This window comes from Gorilla gorilla, chromosome 13 (genome assembly GCF_029281585.2).
Source record: "Gorilla gorilla gorilla isolate KB3781 chromosome 13, NHGRI_mGorGor1-v2.1_pri, whole genome shotgun sequence".
NCBI lineage: Eukaryota > Metazoa > Chordata > Mammalia > Primates > Hominidae > Gorilla > Gorilla gorilla.
Window position 1 is genome coordinate 107,200,913 of NC_073237.2, and position 17,798 is coordinate 107,218,710.

General features: G+C 38.4%; 1 protein-coding gene across 1 annotated transcript in view; it reads right to left on the reverse strand.

Annotated features, from left to right (window-relative positions):
* Positions 1 to 17,798, reverse strand: part of LPAR1 (lysophosphatidic acid receptor 1) — a 165,213-nt gene that overhangs the window by 93,051 nt on the left and 54,364 nt on the right. Inside the window, exons 3-4 of the mRNA XM_031014750.3 lie at positions 7,073 to 7,150; positions 5,673 to 5,820 (exon numbers count right to left, since the gene is read on the reverse strand). Of these exons, the coding sequence (XP_030870610.1) occupies positions 5,673 to 5,717 (45 nt within the window). The 5' untranslated portion in view covers positions 5,718 to 5,820; positions 7,073 to 7,150. The remainder of the gene's footprint in view (positions 1 to 5,672; positions 5,821 to 7,072; positions 7,151 to 17,798) is intronic.

The following is a 17,798-nucleotide window of genomic DNA, read 5'->3' on the forward strand; positions in this document are numbered from 1 at the left end:
GCAGAGGTTGTGGCAAGCCAAGATCACGACATTGCGCTCCAGCCTGGGCAACAGAGTGAGACTCCATCTCAAGAAAAAAAAAAAAAACCAACCTAGATGATGGGTTGATAGGTACAGCAAACTACCATGGCACATGCATACCTATGTAACAAACCTGCATGTTCTGCACATGTATCCCAGAACTTAAAGTAAAATATTTTAAAATAAAATAATTTAAATTCAAATAAATATAAAAATAAAAATTAAAAAATAACAAAATGGTCATGTAACAAATGAGAGACAGAATGATACACCATGAAAAATACTGATAAAGAAGACTCTTTCCTTACTGGAATCACAGGTGTGAGACCTGAATATCTTTTAGGTTTTCAGATACCTATTCTGGCCTCTAATATAATCCTAGGTTTAAGAGAAGCCAAACTGCTCACTCTGGTACTGAACTACTGACTCTTTCATGAAAAATGAAAATGAAACTTTTAATCCAACTTCTATCCACAGTAACCTGATCAAGCACAGGGTAATGCTTAACACAGTGCTAGAAACAGAAAATGGCTCTAGAGAGCTGCAAGTTTGTTTGGTTTCCTACCCCATCCCCATGCCCCCAATATCCACAGGATACGAACACATTAACTCAACCTAATGATGAACAGGTTCCTGTCTGCAAATACATCCCAGGAGTTTCCTTTGGATAAGAAAACTATTTTTCAGTGTCTGGACCAGCAGAATTATAAATCGGTTACAAACACAGCATCTTCTTGCTGCTGCTAGTCCAGTTTCGTCTTAGTATTCATCACCTAGCTTTGTAAGAGCTAGGTGCTCTCTCAGCATGAGAAAACAAAAATCTGTCTCAGAGTCAAGGCAGGGGTAAAGCAGAGAATACAAACTTGCCCCACTTCAAAAAACAAGGCATATCTTTCAACTAACTAAACAGCAATCCCAGCAGGCGTGACAATGCAAGCTTTCTTCCCTATTATTGTTTGAAACAATCACAAGCTATTTGTTCATATTAATTCGTTTATATGTAGTATTAGGCAGCCTTGATTAGAAAAATGCTCTTTGTTACCCAATGAATAGAGTAACAAACAAAACCAAAAGCTTTTTTAAAAAATTGTTGTTTTGGCCTTAGAAAAGGATTTTCAGGCCTTTCACACTTGAATGTGGATTTATCTTTACAAGGTCCCTGAATTCACTGGAAAAGAATGCAAGTTGATGTGCCAAACAATACCAGGCTAAGGTGACTGAGTGAGCTGCTTATTATGCTTGCCGAAGAAGATGCTATATCTAAATTATTTTTACCTTCTTTGAACTTGGGCAAAACTGATAATAAGAGAGAAGACATCAGTAGAAGCTTCGGGGCAAGGGCAAGTCAGCCTTGGACTAAATTTCACTGTACAAATTACATGTGAGGAATTGACATATAATTAGGAGGCCCATCATTGGCCAAAGGATCCTGGGAACCAAGTGACCCAATGGTCTGCATCTCTCCAGAAGAAGCTGTCTATCTCTATGACCTAATGTCCCAGTGTATAGCTGACTCCTTCCCCGTGGGCTTAGTTCCCCAACCATCAGAGGCTGCCACTATTCCCAAAATACAGTGAGAATAATGCAACTACCCTGGTTAAGGTTAATTAATAAACTTGCTCAATAAAACAATTATCGAAAGTCAGAACTTGAACCCAGGTCTATTTCAAAGGCTGGGACCATTAAGCTAACAAAGACTTCTTTTAAGATCAATGTTAAATTCATTAATACGGTTTGAAAGACCCTGTAAAATCTCCAATTTTATAACCTAACCCATTTATGCTAATTCTAGCACTTGCCAATTTCTGCAGTGTAACTATTCCATGTGGCTGATTTCAAGCTGCTGGCATGAAGTCAATTGGCTCGCGAAATTCCTGAAAATTTAACAATCTGCCTCTGTGAGTTGGTATAGGTGGCTCTAGGGACATCACTGTTTACAATCTCATGCCCCACTGTAGTGCAACCATCCGAAACAAAATTCTGAATGCTTTGCTCCCTCTCTCTCTCTCTCTCTCTCTCTCACACACACACACCTTGGGACACTTGACATTCACCTATGCTTTTTCTTCTCCTTTACCAAAATAACTCATATTAATTTGTCCTCAGCCTAGTGGTCTTCCTTCAAGAAGCCTTCCCTGATCCTCTAAATCTTTTCTTGGGTCTCCACTTTCCTCCCAGAGCACCCATACTTCCTGTATTTGTGCAATCCTGCATGGGTGACAAAGCGTTGTAACTTTTTGTTTTATCTGTGTATCTCCCACTATATCTGTAAACTCTGGCAGGGCAAAACTTATTTCTCTTATTTATTCTTGTATCCCCCAGCCCTGCCACAAGGCTTGCTGAGCAATAATAACAATGCTTGCTAATATGCACTGGGCAATATGTGCCCAGAATATGTGCCAGGCACTATTCTGAGTTTTATAGAAATTATTTCATTTCCGCCTTAAAATAACCCTATCAGGTTGGCTTCATTAATGCTATGCTCATTCCGTGGGTAAGGAAATAGAGGCACTAAGAGGGTGGATACCTTCCCCTCAGGCTCAGGTAATTAGTAAATTGAAGCAGGGTGACTGGTGAGCCTATGTGCCTCCCTCAAGAAACCAGTGTTTCTTGGTCATATTTTTTTCTCATTAGTGATCCTTAAGGAGAAAAATTAATTACATTTAAATTTTTTCTAATGAGAAAAAACTAAATACTAAGGAATAAGATTTTGTTGGATAGAGGTATAAGCTCTGGAGGGATTTTTTTCATCTCCCAAAACCCAATTTTTGTCCTCTTGGGGCAATATAACTATGTTAAGAATGTATGTTCTAGGACTTTCATTATCCATTTCCATTAATGTACCATATACTTCTCCCTAAAAATACACAGTCTTGTTTTAGAATTCTAATGGTATCTTCCCATAAGTACTATTTTGCATCTTGCTTTCTTTTTCCTCCATACGATATCTTGGAGTAATATATAGCTGTGTAGACATCCTCATTTTAAAACTACTGAATAGTGGTCAGGCGCAGTGGCTCATGGCTGTAATCCCAGAACTTTGGGAGGCCAAGATGGGCAGATCACCTGAGGTCAGGAGTTTGAGACCAGCCTGGACAACATGGTGAAACCCCGTCTCTATTAAAAATACAGAAATTAACCAGGCATGGAGGCACACGCCTATAATCCTAGCTACTTGGGAGGCTGAGGCAGGAGAATTGCTGGAACCCAGAAGGTGGAGGTTGCAGTGAGACAAGATCGTGCCACTACACTCCAGCCCGGGCAATAGAGCGAGACTCTGTCTCGGAAAAAAAAAAAAGAAACAAATAAATAAAATGACTCAATAGTATTTCAATCATGTCCACATTCCTGAATTCATTAAGTCTTTCTACTATTGGATATTCACAAAATTTTGTACTTCTTGGTTTGCAACCAATGCTTCAATGAATATCTTTATACATTCCTTATACACTCCTTGGGCTCATGTGTGAATGTTTTTCTAATGTAGATTCCAAGACAGGAGCAGGGCATGTGCAGAAGTGTATAATTTTAATAGATACTGTTGAATTACCCTCCAGAGTGACTGTACCAATTTACTTTCCCACAGAGAATTTACAAGAGTACACATTTCCCCCAGTGATTGTATGAAATAGAACCTCTTTCTCCTGTGGGCAGTGTTAAACATTTTAATTAAATGAGTCATTTAGAGGTATTTCTATTCCTCACCAGCTGATAGGAGCTTGTGTAACAGAGAAGATATATAGATATGAAGATGCTGTTGGAAATGCTGACAGATGACAGCAGCAAACCGGGATGTAGAAATGCTCTGTCTAGAAAACCTGCACTAGCCTAACTCACTTCACAAAAGGACTAAGAAGAGTCATTACATGGGAACAGCTGCAGTGGACTTTGAAATGGTGACCTCAGGTAACAGGCACTAAATCTCTTTGCCCATTCTCCAAGTCTCTCAGACACCAAAAAAGTCTATTGAAGATAAGGGAAACCAAACACCCAAAGTAAATGAAGTGTTGAAAGGACAATGGTCCACTTATCAGAAAGAGGAATGCGTTATGACGATGGTAACACTAAACATTCTGGAAAATAATACTAAAGGCCTTAGTACTTTATTCTTTATTCATATGATATGAATAAAGGGCTTTATTCATATGATAAAATCCCAAGGTTGATAACAATGATGACATCCCAAATGGTGTTGAGGAGAAAACACTATACTATATGAGGGAAAAATGCCCCTTGTTCTCCTTTTTCCTTCTCCTCCTTCTCTCCTTCTCTCACAAACACACAAACCCCTACTTAAAATACATACAAAATTGAATAGCCTGCAAAATCATACTGAAAAAAACAGTGTGGAACAACGTTCTGTATCAAGTTCAAATTTCAATCAATATGGCTCTTTCTTGAAAGTATGCTTTTTTCTTCAAAGTTGCCCGAGGCCGGGCACAGTGGCTCAGGCCTGTAATTCCAGCACTTTGGGAGGCCGAGACAGGTGGATCATTTGAGGTCAAGAGTTCAAGACCAGCCTGACCAACATGGTGAAACCCCATCTCTACTAAAATACAAAAATTAGCTGGGCATGGTGGCGGGCGCCTGTAATCTCAGCTACTCAGGAAGCTGAGACAGGAGAATCGCTTGAACCCAGGAGGTGGAGATTGCAGTGAACCAAGATCATGCCACTACACTCCAGCCTGGGCAACAGAGCAAGGCTCTCTCTCAAAAAAATAAATAAAAATAAAGTTGGCCAAAAAATGATTGTCACAAATAAGAAAGGAGGTCACACTATAGAAAGAAGATAAATGAAGAGTAAATGGGAAACTACACTTGCTGAGCACCTCTGTATGCCTCATGTATATGAACCATCATTTTATCCATATAACCATCATGTGAGGAATGATTACATGAGAGGAAACTGAAGCTGAGAGAAGCTGGCATGACTAAGGCTCTTTATCCTGCAATCAGAGGAGCAGGGATGTGAACTGTGGCCTCATGACTCCAAAGTCTGTTTCCACATTGTACCCTGCCACCTGGTGAATCTGAAAGAGTCCAGCAAATGCCTGATTAAATCAGGCTGTAAAATCATCTGAACAAAGACCATGTCCCTGCCGTATTACTGCTCTTCACTGGACGGAAAAAAATAACTCATACGATTGCTGCTCAGAAGTTTCTGGAATTGCATTTTGTTTTCAAAGTTCCTAGAACAGGTCAAGGCAAAAGAGTAAGTATAGGAGGAGGACAACAAGACAGCCCTCAGAAAACTTGTTATAAAATTAGATCCATTCTGATATATTTCATTAAACCCCACCCCACCTCCCGGCCCACAAAAAAGCCAAGAGAGGAAAAGCAGCAGGGTTTACTACTGACTTACTTTGATTTAGAGTTTGATGCCTATAATGACAGTCAGACATCCTAAGCACTGAAAACCAAGGCCTCCTATGAACAGAGGCCATTTCACTAAAATCACTTGTTCATTGTTCCAGCTGCTTCCTGAACGAAATGGCACCTCACTCACAAAAGCACCATTATTCGAATACACACCAAATGATAGCGAGAGAGATATACATGATCCCTAGAGTCAAATACACTTCCTGAAACCCAGTTTAAATATTTGACAAACTTATGATTACCTCAGACCTCTGCTAGTTTGAAGCCCTTACCTGGGGCTGTGAAATTACAGGGATGGAAGTAGAGATGGCAGCCATGACAGCTCTGTGGTTGTAGGTGGTGAACACGCCCCAGAACTACGGGAGACAAATTTTCTTGTTTGCTGATCAGATCGAAGTCATGCTAGGAGAAGCTGTGTACCTGGAAAACAACAGGAAAACCCACATTTAGCATAAAAGGACTAGCATATGAGTGTGAAGTACCATTGGCCAAAGGAGGTAAGAATCCCTAGACGTCAAGTGTCAAATACTAGCTTAATGCAAACAGAAAGCCAGTAGGGAAAAGCTAAGGTCTAAAAGCCACGACTTCTGTGCTATCTGTCCAAATACTCTTAAGTTGAGGAATTTTCATAGGTTTGAATCCAACATCCCAGCTAGATGTTTTGGGAAGACAGTTTCAAGTTGCAGAGCTGGGGAGGGTGAGTTGGGGGAAAAGCCATCCTGCCATTAAATAATAAAGGAATTGAATAATCCACAGTGGAGAGCTGACGGCTTACATAGAGGGCAAAGAGAATGCAGTAACCACCCCCACTTATCTGAGGAGTGGATTCTAAGCCCCCCAGTGGATACTTGAAACTGGATAGTGGGTCAGGTGCGGTGGCTCACGCCTATAATCTCAGCTCTTTGGGAAGCCAAGGGGGAAGGATTACGTGAGGTCAGGAGTTTGAGACCAGCCTGGCCAACATGGCAAAACCCCATCTCTACTAAAAATACAAAAATTAGCCAGGCGTGGTAGAACATGCCTGTAATCCTAGCTACTCAGGAGGCTGAGGCAGGAGAATTGCTTGAACCTGGGAGGTAGAGGTTGCAGTGATCCAAGATGGCACCACTGCACTCCAGCCTGGGCGACACAGTGAGACTCCTTCTCAAAAAAAAGAAAAAGAAAAAGAAACTGTGAATAGTACCCAACCCTGTATATAACAGAGACAGCTACTGAGTGACATGTACAGGTAGCACACACAGTGTGGAATCGCAGCACAAAGGGACAAATCACATGGACAGTATGAGATTTCACCCACACTATTCAGAACGGTGTGCAATTTACAACTTGTGAATTGTTTGTTTCTGAAATTTTTCATTTAATATTTTTGGACCAAGTTTGACTGCAGGTAACTGAAACTGTGGAAAGTGAACCTTCAGATAAAGGTAGACTACCATAATACCATCAAGTGATTAGACAGCACCCAGTCCAACCCCACCTATTTGCAGAAGAAAAAATTGAGGCTTAGAGAAGAAAAGGGACTAGAGTCACACATTTAATGGTAGAACCAGGACCACAGCAGCAACTCCAGTTCCCAGGCCTATATGAAACGTAACGAAGTGAATGTGTTCCCTGCCTATATCTCCTCAAGGAACTTAGTTACCGCTTTTAAGACTAAAGAAAGGCAAGATACCTGATGCTGTAAGTGTCAGTCCTGAGAAGTCAGGTACTCAGATAGGTGGATGGGGAGCTTCATAAATCAGACGTCCACCTGTGTGAGAAAGAGAACACTTCTAAAATCCTTTTGACATCCTCAAAGAGAGGATGCTAAATAAGCACAAAGTATAACCAAATCTCTTATTCACATGTTCATTAAGAAAACTCAGAAAGATGCTAACTTCCCTGTAGTAAATCACAGCCCTAGTTCTGTCCAAAGGCTGATGTGACTCTTTCCACATTGCAATTTAGTCCAGAAGAAAAAAATTTTTCATTTTAAGAAAATAATTTTTAAAAATTCTTTTATTTTTAAGAAACATTTTCATTTTCCGGTGATGTTCATACTCCCTAACAATATCTTTTCTTTTATTCAAAAGACGTTATTGGCTGGGCACAGCAGCTCAGGCCTGTAATCTCAAAACTTTCGGAGGCCAGTGGGGGCAGATCATTAGAGGTCAGGAATTTGAGACCAGCCTGATCAACATGGTGAAACCCCATCTCTACTTAAAATATAAAAATTAGCTGGGCGTGGTGGCACACACCTACTCAGGAGGCTGAGGCAGGAGAATCACTTGAACCCAGGAGGCGGAGGTTGCAGTGAGCCGAGATCATGCCACTGCACTCCAGCCTGGGCAACAGAGCAAGACTCCGTCCCCCCAAAAAAAAAGTAAGGCTAAGCCAACCTTGCCTTTAAGGAGCTTTTGTCTGTAAATATACTTTCTAGTTTCACCAACATGCAAGATGATACCTGAACACTTTTTAAACTATTGGGAAATGATACATTTCATAATAGTAAAAGTAATGAACCAGATGTCACAAGATCCAAGTCTTGCACAGCAGGAACTGTGGAGTTGGACATTTAATCCAAGTCCTTTGCCCCCACATCCCATGGTGCTACCCTATATTAGCTCAGGGATACTGGGCAAATGAGGAGCTCAGAAGTGCTGCTTTTCTAAGAAATAATCTAGGTTTGACAGCAACTTCTATAAGCTTAAATTTTTAATTGCTACATTTTTGTGCAGCATCCTTGATACTACAGTTTCTATCACTTTAGGTTCTGGCTGCTTAGAACTGTAGAGCCTTCCTATTTTCTTCTCCCATTACAGCAATTATTTTCATTCACAAATAAGTAGTAAAGTTCTCAAGTTATCTTGTCATGACATTCAACACCGAATTCCACAGCTGCCCTGTGACAGTACTGATATTCTCCTTAGTCCCAGTTTTAGGAACAAATGAGACTTGTTTATCACACTGTGAAAGTAAATAAGCAACCCAGGAGAAAAGCATATGTATACAGGACCTTTCTTTTTTCAAGATGACTGCTAGAGTGCCAAACCTACCCAAGAAAATTACAGGAACCCCAAGGTGCACTGTTTTACACTGAACTTATTCCTGGCACTATTTTTTGCTCACTCCTACTTTCATTTTTGCTTTCTCCTTCTCATGTATTTATTATTCCTGGCATTATTTTTTGCCCACTCCTACTTTCCTTTTTCCTTTCTCCCTCTTATGTATTTATAATTCACATTATCTTGTTCTATGTGACATAAATGAATATATCAATAATATAACTAAAAAGCAAAAAAATCAAGCACATAAGATTCCATTCTTAAGGACGCATACTATACGCTCAGGTCCAATATCATTTCACTAAGCTATGTCATTAAGCAATATAACCTTAAAATATTTTCAATATTCAGAATATAGAGAGTTGCCTGAAAGGTAAATAGAGGCACCTAGCTTAGAGTAAGGAAAGTGATATAGAAATGGATGAGATCCCCCAAACAAATATGTCATATGGCGTTATTACTAACAACAGCAGAGGGAAAGATGGGAGACTGGGATTTCATGAAAGGCCACTGGATGCTGAGCTTTGGAGCAGTCATTTCCCCGACAGTTTGAGGCAGATACTATTCAGTTATTTTACAGAGGAGACATCTGAGGCTTTGAAAGGTATTGTGAGGTTATGCAACATACCCACAGTCACACAGTCAGGAAATGAAAGAGCTGAGGTCTGAACCAGGGCCTATGCTAAGATTCATACTCTTTCCACAGGCCAATACTCCATGTGATCAAAGATTAAAAAGAGATGGAAAGCACATGGAATCTTTAAGCAAAAATGTCAGATAAAAAATGGAGAAAGTAGGATGAAAGTCAGATGACCTGCAGAGTAACCCTGAGACAGAGAACCTTGTGCTCCTCTCATCTATATAAAATTTTAATCATTTAACCCTCCTTTGGATGTTTCATTTCCTTGAGATGCCTAATAAACATGACAGATTGTTAGTTTCACATTTTCAAGAAGAAAATAAGACAGAAAATTAACTGCCTTCTCCTAAAACATGCGACACGTCTAATTTTGTTGAACCTATTCACACATTACAAGAACGCTTTATAAAATAGTGTACGCTTACTTTGCCAAATACAAGGGCTAAATGACATAACTTCAAAGGCATAAATCAGTTTTCCCTTGGGAGTGAAGTCTTAAAATTATATCATGAAATCTATTTACTTCTCAACTTATTTACAAAACTGCACAAATCATGGGGGAACTAAACAAGACAAAAAAGACATTACCCTAAGTAATCATGCCATACAGTATCTAGCTGAGTAAGCTGGCTCACTTTGACAGATGAACCCCCGCCTTACCAGAGCCCCAGACTGTCAACTAGAGAGTTGCACAATAATTTTTAAAGAAATACACCCCTGGCTGGGCGCGGTGGTTCACGTCTGTAATCCTAGCATTTTGAGACGCCGATGTGGGTGAATCACGAGGTCAGGAGTTCAAGACCAGCCTGGCCAAGATGGTGAAACCCCGTCTCTACTAAAAATACAAAAAAAAAAAAAAAATTTAGCCAGGCGTGGCGGCAAGCGCCTGTAATCCCAGCTACTCAGGAGGCTGAGGCAGAGAGCTGCCTGAACCCGGGAGGCAGAAGTTGCAGTGAGCCGAGATTGCACCACTGCACTCCAGCCTGGGCAACAGAGTGAGACTAAGAAATACACCCCTCCGAACTCTTCCAAGTATTTGGATACCTGTCCTGCAACTCTTCCAACCTGCCACCAACCTAACTCTCCATTTCCTTTGCTTGAGCTTCAAAACTGTGTTCTAGCCACAGAAAACCATGAAGCAATGTGGGTTTGCCCAGCTGACATCAGGCTCTCCAACTGCCCTTGGAGCATTACTGTTGCCTCTTCTCTTCTTTCCTAGTTGTCTCCATTTTCTATTCTCCTAGGCATCTCTTCTCATCTATATTTCTCTTCTCAAAACCATAAAATTACTTCTAATGCCTCTCACCTGCAAAAGATGAGCTTTGTCATCTATTTATTTATTGGATCATTCACCCATTCCTTTACAATCACTGGGTCTAAATTACCTCAATATCCCCCCTATGATTCAAATCACATATATAAAATACAATTTCCAAATAAGAAAGCTATAAGCTTATTTCTTTGTGCCAGATTACCAAAGAAATGACCAGTTGATTATAACAGAGGAATATCCTGAATCAGCCCTGGAAACTATAAATAGATCTTAAACGTCCAGAAATATATACTTGAAAGAATCAACATGGGAGGTTGACAAAAGGACTAAAACACGATATCCTCTTCATGTGAAACTGCAACTGCACAACCAGAAAATAAGCAAATGAGAATCCACTAAACCCATAATGATACCCCTAGTTCAGAGCGATGGGGGCTGAGGGAACTAAGCCCAGGAAGACTTGGGGTACATTTAAAACACACTAACTCCTTTAAAAGGGTTCCTGGCTTCAGAAGCCAGCCAAGCAAGTAACCTCTGGCTGCATTTACTTCTGGCTGACAGGTGGCCATGATGACTACCACAGAAAACACATGGGAAAAAGATACTCCCAGCTGGCTCCTGGCAAGGGCAGCCATGCCAAGTGACAATGACCTTGCTAATTACTGAGTGCCACACCAAATACCTAAAACAAAGTCTTTGGTTTGAGGCAAACTTCCCTTTGATTACTTCTGGAGCTGATGCTGGCTCTTTTCCCAGGCCTCACAGGAATATGAATTCATAATTGGTAAATTAATCTCCTACAAATGTAACCTTTTTCCTTTGTCTGGACTTGAGTCAAATAGTGACTCATACAAGTTTCTTGAAAGAACACAGGGTTACTAATGCACGCGGGGCTTAAAACCTAGATGATAGGTGCATCAAACCACCATGGCACATGTATACCTATGTAAGAAACCTGCATGTTCTGCACATGTATCCCGGAACTTAAAGTAAAATTTTAAAACAGAAGGAAAGAAGGAAGGAAGGAAGGAAGGAAGGAAGGAGGGAGGGAGGGAGGGAGGGAGGGAGGGAAGGAAGGAAGGAAGGAAGGAAGGAAGGAAGGAAGGAAGGAAGGAAGGAAAGAAGGAAGGAAGGAAGGAAGGAAAGAAGGAAAGAAAACAAGGCAATACCCAATACTGAATATGCATTGACTTCCCTAAGGATAAGCAAAGGAGAAAAATCTAAATCCACCAGGCAAATAGAACACATTGTGGTTCAAAAAAGGGGAAGATTCTAGAATCAGAGCAAATATTTATTTAAGAAATAGATATACTATATAAAAGAGAAAACTCTATTAACAGAAAATTTCTAGCTCATGTTCTTAAAATTCCAGGGGACATAGTAGAATCTTTGCACATAGAGCAGGTAGTCATAGAAAGAAATATGAGACCAGAAAAGAGTTTGTGCTAACCAGAAAAGAAAATCTGAATTATGAACTTGAATAAAAGCAACCAATGAAGCAGAAAGTAGAATATTTTTAAAAAGCAAAAAATAAAATTAGCGATGCAAAAGATAAAACAGACTTCTCAGAGGTAGCTGGGGGAAGCTACGTGGGTAAAGATTTTAAAGCCTTCATCCCCAAAACAGAATAGATGAATGAAAAGCAATAAAGGAGGAAAGAAGAAACCATCAATGCTGAAACCTGGAAAGGACAAATTTATTCTAAAAACTTTAGAAAACTATTACAGATATACAACAATTTAGATAAAATGGGGAAATTTTTCAAATTATGTATCATTCTTCAGAGAGCCCTATAGTCTGATATAAACAAAATAGAAAAAATTCCTGAAGCCCAAACCTGGAGGAACAAGATGAGATACAGGCAGTTCAGAGCTGAAGCTTGTCTTCTTTCTTATTATCTCTTCTGCCTATCAGAGCTAAATAGCATCTGAAGCCAGTCTTACATCATCTAAGGCCTGAGACGGAAAGGTTTTTCTCTCTGGAATCTGAGCAGATGAATAGGTTTAACAATAGTAACATCGAGAAGAATATATTGCACTTATTCAAACAAAAACAGGATGCTTAAAAAGTGGTAATTCAAAATCTAAAAAAGTTTTTCCCACAGAAGTAGAGAGCAAAGTGGTGGTTACCAAAGGCTGGGGTGGTTGTGGGGAGAGGGAGTTGGGAAGATGTTGATCAAAGGATACATATTTACAGTTAGACAGGAGATCTATTGCAGTTAGGAGGAATAAGGTCAGATCTATCGTGTAGGACAGTGACTATAGATAATGATGATACATGGTATTCTTGGAAAATGCCAAGGGAGTGGATGTTAACTGTTCTTACCGCAAACAAATGGTGGCTATGTGAGGTAATGCATTTGTTAATTAGCTAGACTTAACCATTCCACAATATATATATACTCAAAACATCATATTGTGCATGATAAATACTTATAATTTTATATGTCAATTTTTAAGAATTTAAAAAAAATTCAGTAGACAGATTGGAATATAACTTTAAGGAATGTGCCCAAAATGTAGAGTTAAAAAAAAAAAAGTAAAGAAGACTAGAACAGTAAAAATGAGAAGGCTACAAAATGAGTCCAGCAGGTCTAATAGCCAAATAGAATTCCAGAATAAAAGAGTAAAGGAAATGGGGTGGGAGTGAAGTTAAATGACTAACTCAAAATATTTCCTAAAACGTAAGGTCATAACTGTGTAGACTGTAAGGGCCCACTGAGTGCCTACCTGCCCATTTCATTTGATTTCAATATGCCCACATTAAACACAGCATCTGTCATCATGAGTTGTGTTTTTTTAACTGTAAGGATATTAAAAAGGTCTTATAAAATATCAAAAAGCAGGTGGGGAAGCTCATAAGCAAAGGATTAGGAATCAGAAAGTCTCTGGAGTTTTCAACAGCAACCCTGAAAGCTAGAAGACAATGAAGCAATGAAGAAGGCAGTTGACAACCTAGAATTCTATTGGCAGATGTTCTTCTGCAAAACAGGGAGGAAACTAAGAAAAAGACAGGCATGTGATACAGGAAACAGGAGTCCAATACAAGAGAGAGAAAAAAAGGAATTCCTGGCATAATTGTAAAGGGAAATCCTTGGGTGATAAGCCAGAAGACTCAAGAAGTAGTATATCAAGAGGAGATTTGGATAACCAAGAGCATTTAGGACTGAATGAGTAAAAAGCACATAGAAAACTAAGCAAACATCAAAAGAACAATTAGTTTAAATAGAACAAAAAATTTGCAGAAGAGGAAAAGGATTCATAGAATTCTACATGGCTCAGGTATGAACAGCATTAACAAGGTCATCATCCTATTAACACTGAATAATGGCCTAGTCAAAATCATGACCTAACTATACTAAGAAAAGGAGGTTCAGGATGGGAGTATGTGAATGGTACACTTTGCACATGGTACATCTATAAATATTCCAAACTAGTAAGATAAAAAGAAATAAAAACCTTAGAATTCCACAAAGTACATATTTCAAAACATATCATTCACAATTTTAAAAATTTTCAAAAAGAAGTTAAAAAAAATCTTACAGATTCAATGCAAATATTAAATGAGGCTGCCAAAACAACTGAAAGTGGTAGCTCTGGGGAAGGTAAAATTGTAGGAAGCAAGCAAGGACTCCTCTTTCCTGGCAAGCCTCAGAGCTATTTGACACTTTGAATTACATACATCCTGTCATTTGTAGCAACATGGGTGAGCCTGGAGGACTGTATGTTAAGCGAAGTAAGTCAGGCACAGAAAGATAAATACTGCAATGTTCTCGCTCCTATGTGGGAGCTAAAAAAGTTGATCCCACATAAGTAGAGAGTAGGATAGTGCTTACTAGATACTAGGAAGCCTAGGGGACAGGGAGGGATAGGGAGAGTTTGGTTAATGGATGTACAAAGTTATACCTAGATAGCAAAAATAAGTTCTAGTGTTCTATAGATCTGAAGAGTGACTTATAGCAAACAACAATTTATTGTATTTTTTCAAATAGCTAGAAGAGAGGACTTTGACTGTTACCCATATAAAGAAATGATGAAGGTTTGAGGTGATGGATATGTTAATTGCCTTAATTTGATCACTACACATTGTATATACATGTATCAAAATATCACACTGTATCCCATAAATATGTACAAATATGTCAATGAAAATGAATATATTTAAAGATAATATAGAGGAACAAATCCCAAGCATCATTTAATTTCTTCTGTAAATAACTCAGCATAATACATATGCTGTAAATAACTTTATGTTTACATATTTAGCTGTTTTGTCCTTAAAAGAACTCTTTTATAAGGAAACTACCTTACCATCATCACAGTTAAAAAATTAATCAGAGGTACTTGATATCATCAAATATTCAGTAAGTTCACAATCCCCTGATTTTCTTATAACTTTTAACAGTTTGGTTGGTTGAGTCAGAATTCAAATAAAGCACATACATTTCTTTTCTTTTTTTAAGAAAAGGAGGAAGAGAGGCAGTGCTGCATAGTAGTTACAAGTACAGTACACTACGGAATCCAACTGCCTAGGTTCAAATCCTTGTCCTGCCAGTGTGACCTTGGGCAGGTTATGTCATGTCTCCTTGCCTCAGATTTCTCCTCTGTAAAATGGGTATAATAATAGTAAGGCTGCCACAAATGACTATAAGAATTGACTTGATTAATGTACCTAAGACACCTGGAGTAATACTTATCATACTGTGAACAATATAGTGAACATGGTAAAAGTGATAGCTAACATTGTTTGCCAAATAAAGTATCTACCTATATATTTTTAAATTATAAACATTTACAAGTTTGATTTTAAAATTTTTTAAGAAAATAAAAAAAATCATTGCAGAAACTAAAAATTTAAAACTACAAAAGACAGAAGTGCCACTGCAGAAAACCAAGTTGATGCCATGGAAGTCTGGCTTGGGAAAAAGTACATGTGCTTACAATAATGGAATTTACTAGATTAATTAGAAATTATGGACATACAGAATCTACAAATAAACAAATTTACAAGAAGAAAACAACCTCATCAAAAAGTAGGCGAAGGATATGAACAGACACTTCTCAAAAGAAGACATTTATGCAGCCAACAAACTTATGAAAAAAGGTTCATCATCACTGCTCGTTAGAGAAATGCAAATCAAAACCACAATGAGATACCATCTCACATCAGTTAGAATGGCGAGCATTAAAAAGTCAGGAATCAACAGATGCTGGAGAGGATGTGGGGAAAATAGGAATGCTTTTACAGTGTTGGTAGGAGTGTAAATTAGTTCAACCATTGTGGAACACAGTGTGGCATCTCCTCAAGGATCTAGAACTAAAAATACCATTTGACCCAGCCATCCCATTACTGGGTATACACCTAAAAGATTATAAATCATTCTACTATAAAGACACATACACACATATGTTTACTGCAGCATTGTTCACAATAGCAAAGACTTGGAACCAACCCAAATGCCCATTGAATGATAGACTGAATAAAGAAAATGTGGTACATATACACCATGGAATACTATGCAGTCATAAAAATGGATGAGTTTATGTCCTTTTCAGGGACATGGATGAAACTGGAAACCATCATTCTCAGCAGAGTAACACAAGAAGAGAAAACCAAACACCACATATCCTCACTCATAAGTGGGAGTTGAACAATAAGAACACATGGACACAGGGAGGGGAACATCACACACTGGGGCCTGTCAGGGGGTGGTGGACTGGGGGAGGGACAGCATTAGGAGAAATACCTAATGTAAATGACAAGTTGATGGATGCAGCAAACCAAAATGGCACATGTATACTTATGTAACAAACCTGCATGTTGTGCACATGTACCCCAGAACTTAAAGTATAATAATAAAAAATAAAAATAAAAAAATTTAAAAAGAAATTATGGATATAAATCACAGAACATAAAGATTCAACATAATCGGCATACTTGAGAAAAATAAGTGGAACAGAAGTTACTTAGCAATAAAAGTAAACTTTCCTAACTCCTACAACTCAAAATCAAAAACAACAAACAACTTAAAAATTGGGCAAAAGACTTGAGTAGACACTTCTACAAAAATGTATGTACACACACACACACACACACACACACACACACACACACACACACGGCCAAACATGAAGAGATGCTCAACATCACTAATCATCAGTAAAATGCAAATGCAAATCAAAATAGTAAGATAACATCTGACACCCATTAAGATAGCCATTATCAAAAAAAGAAAAGAAGTATTAGCAAGGATGTGGACAAACTGGAACCCAGCACTGCTGGTGGGACCAAAAATGGTACAATCACTATGGAAAACAGTATAGAGATTCCTCAAAAAAATTTAAAATAGGATTACCATATGATTTAGCAATCCCACCTCTGGGTATATATCCAAAATAATTGTTAATGATCTTTCAAAGAGACATTTGTATACCCATGTTTGTAGCAGCATTATCTACAAGAGCCAAGAGGTAGAAGCAACCCAAGTCTTCAACAGCAGATGAACAGACATAAACTAAATTGGTATATACATAATACATACAATGGCTTATCATCCAGCCTTCAAAAGGATATTCTGGCATATGCTATGACATGGATGAACCCTGAAGACATTATGCTAAGTGAAATGAGCCAGTCAAAAAAGGACAAATACTCCACATATATAAGGTAGCCAATAGTCAAATTAATAGAGACAAAGTACAGTAGTACTTGCCAGGGACCGGGGGAGAGGGATGAATGAGAAATTGCTGTGTAATGGGTACAGAGTTTCAGTTTTACAAGACGAAAAGAGTTCTGGAGATTGGTTGCACAACAGTCTGAATATATTTAACACTGCTGAACTGTACACTTAAATGGTTAAGAGGGTAAATTTTATGTTATGTGTATTTTACCATAATTAAAAAAAAGTGTGACAAATTCCAGGAAAACTATGAAGTAAATGATAACTGAAAAACAGGTTTAAGTTAATAAGCTTTAAAAATTAAAAGAAATCCCATTAAAAAAAATCAAATGGGGAAAATAAATCAAATCATAATGGGAAAAAAATGGGCTGGACACAGCCATTAACCTCACCCCAACAAATAAGATGAAGGAATAAATTTCAAGATTTTGTCAGAAATATGGAATGACTCAAAAATTCTACAGCCAATCAAGCCTTTGTTTACCTGCAATAACAAAAACAAGCCACTTTTAATATTTTTATTTTTAATTTTTGTGGGTACATAGTAGGTGTATATATTTGTGGGGTATATGGGATATTTTGATGCAGGCATGCAATATGTAATAGTCACATCATGGTAAATGGCGCACGCATCACCTCAAGCACTTATCCTTTCTTTGTGTTACAAACAATCCAATAATCCAACTATACTCTTTTAATTATTATAAAATATACAATAAATTTACCCTGTTATGCTACCAAATACTAGATCTTATTCATTCT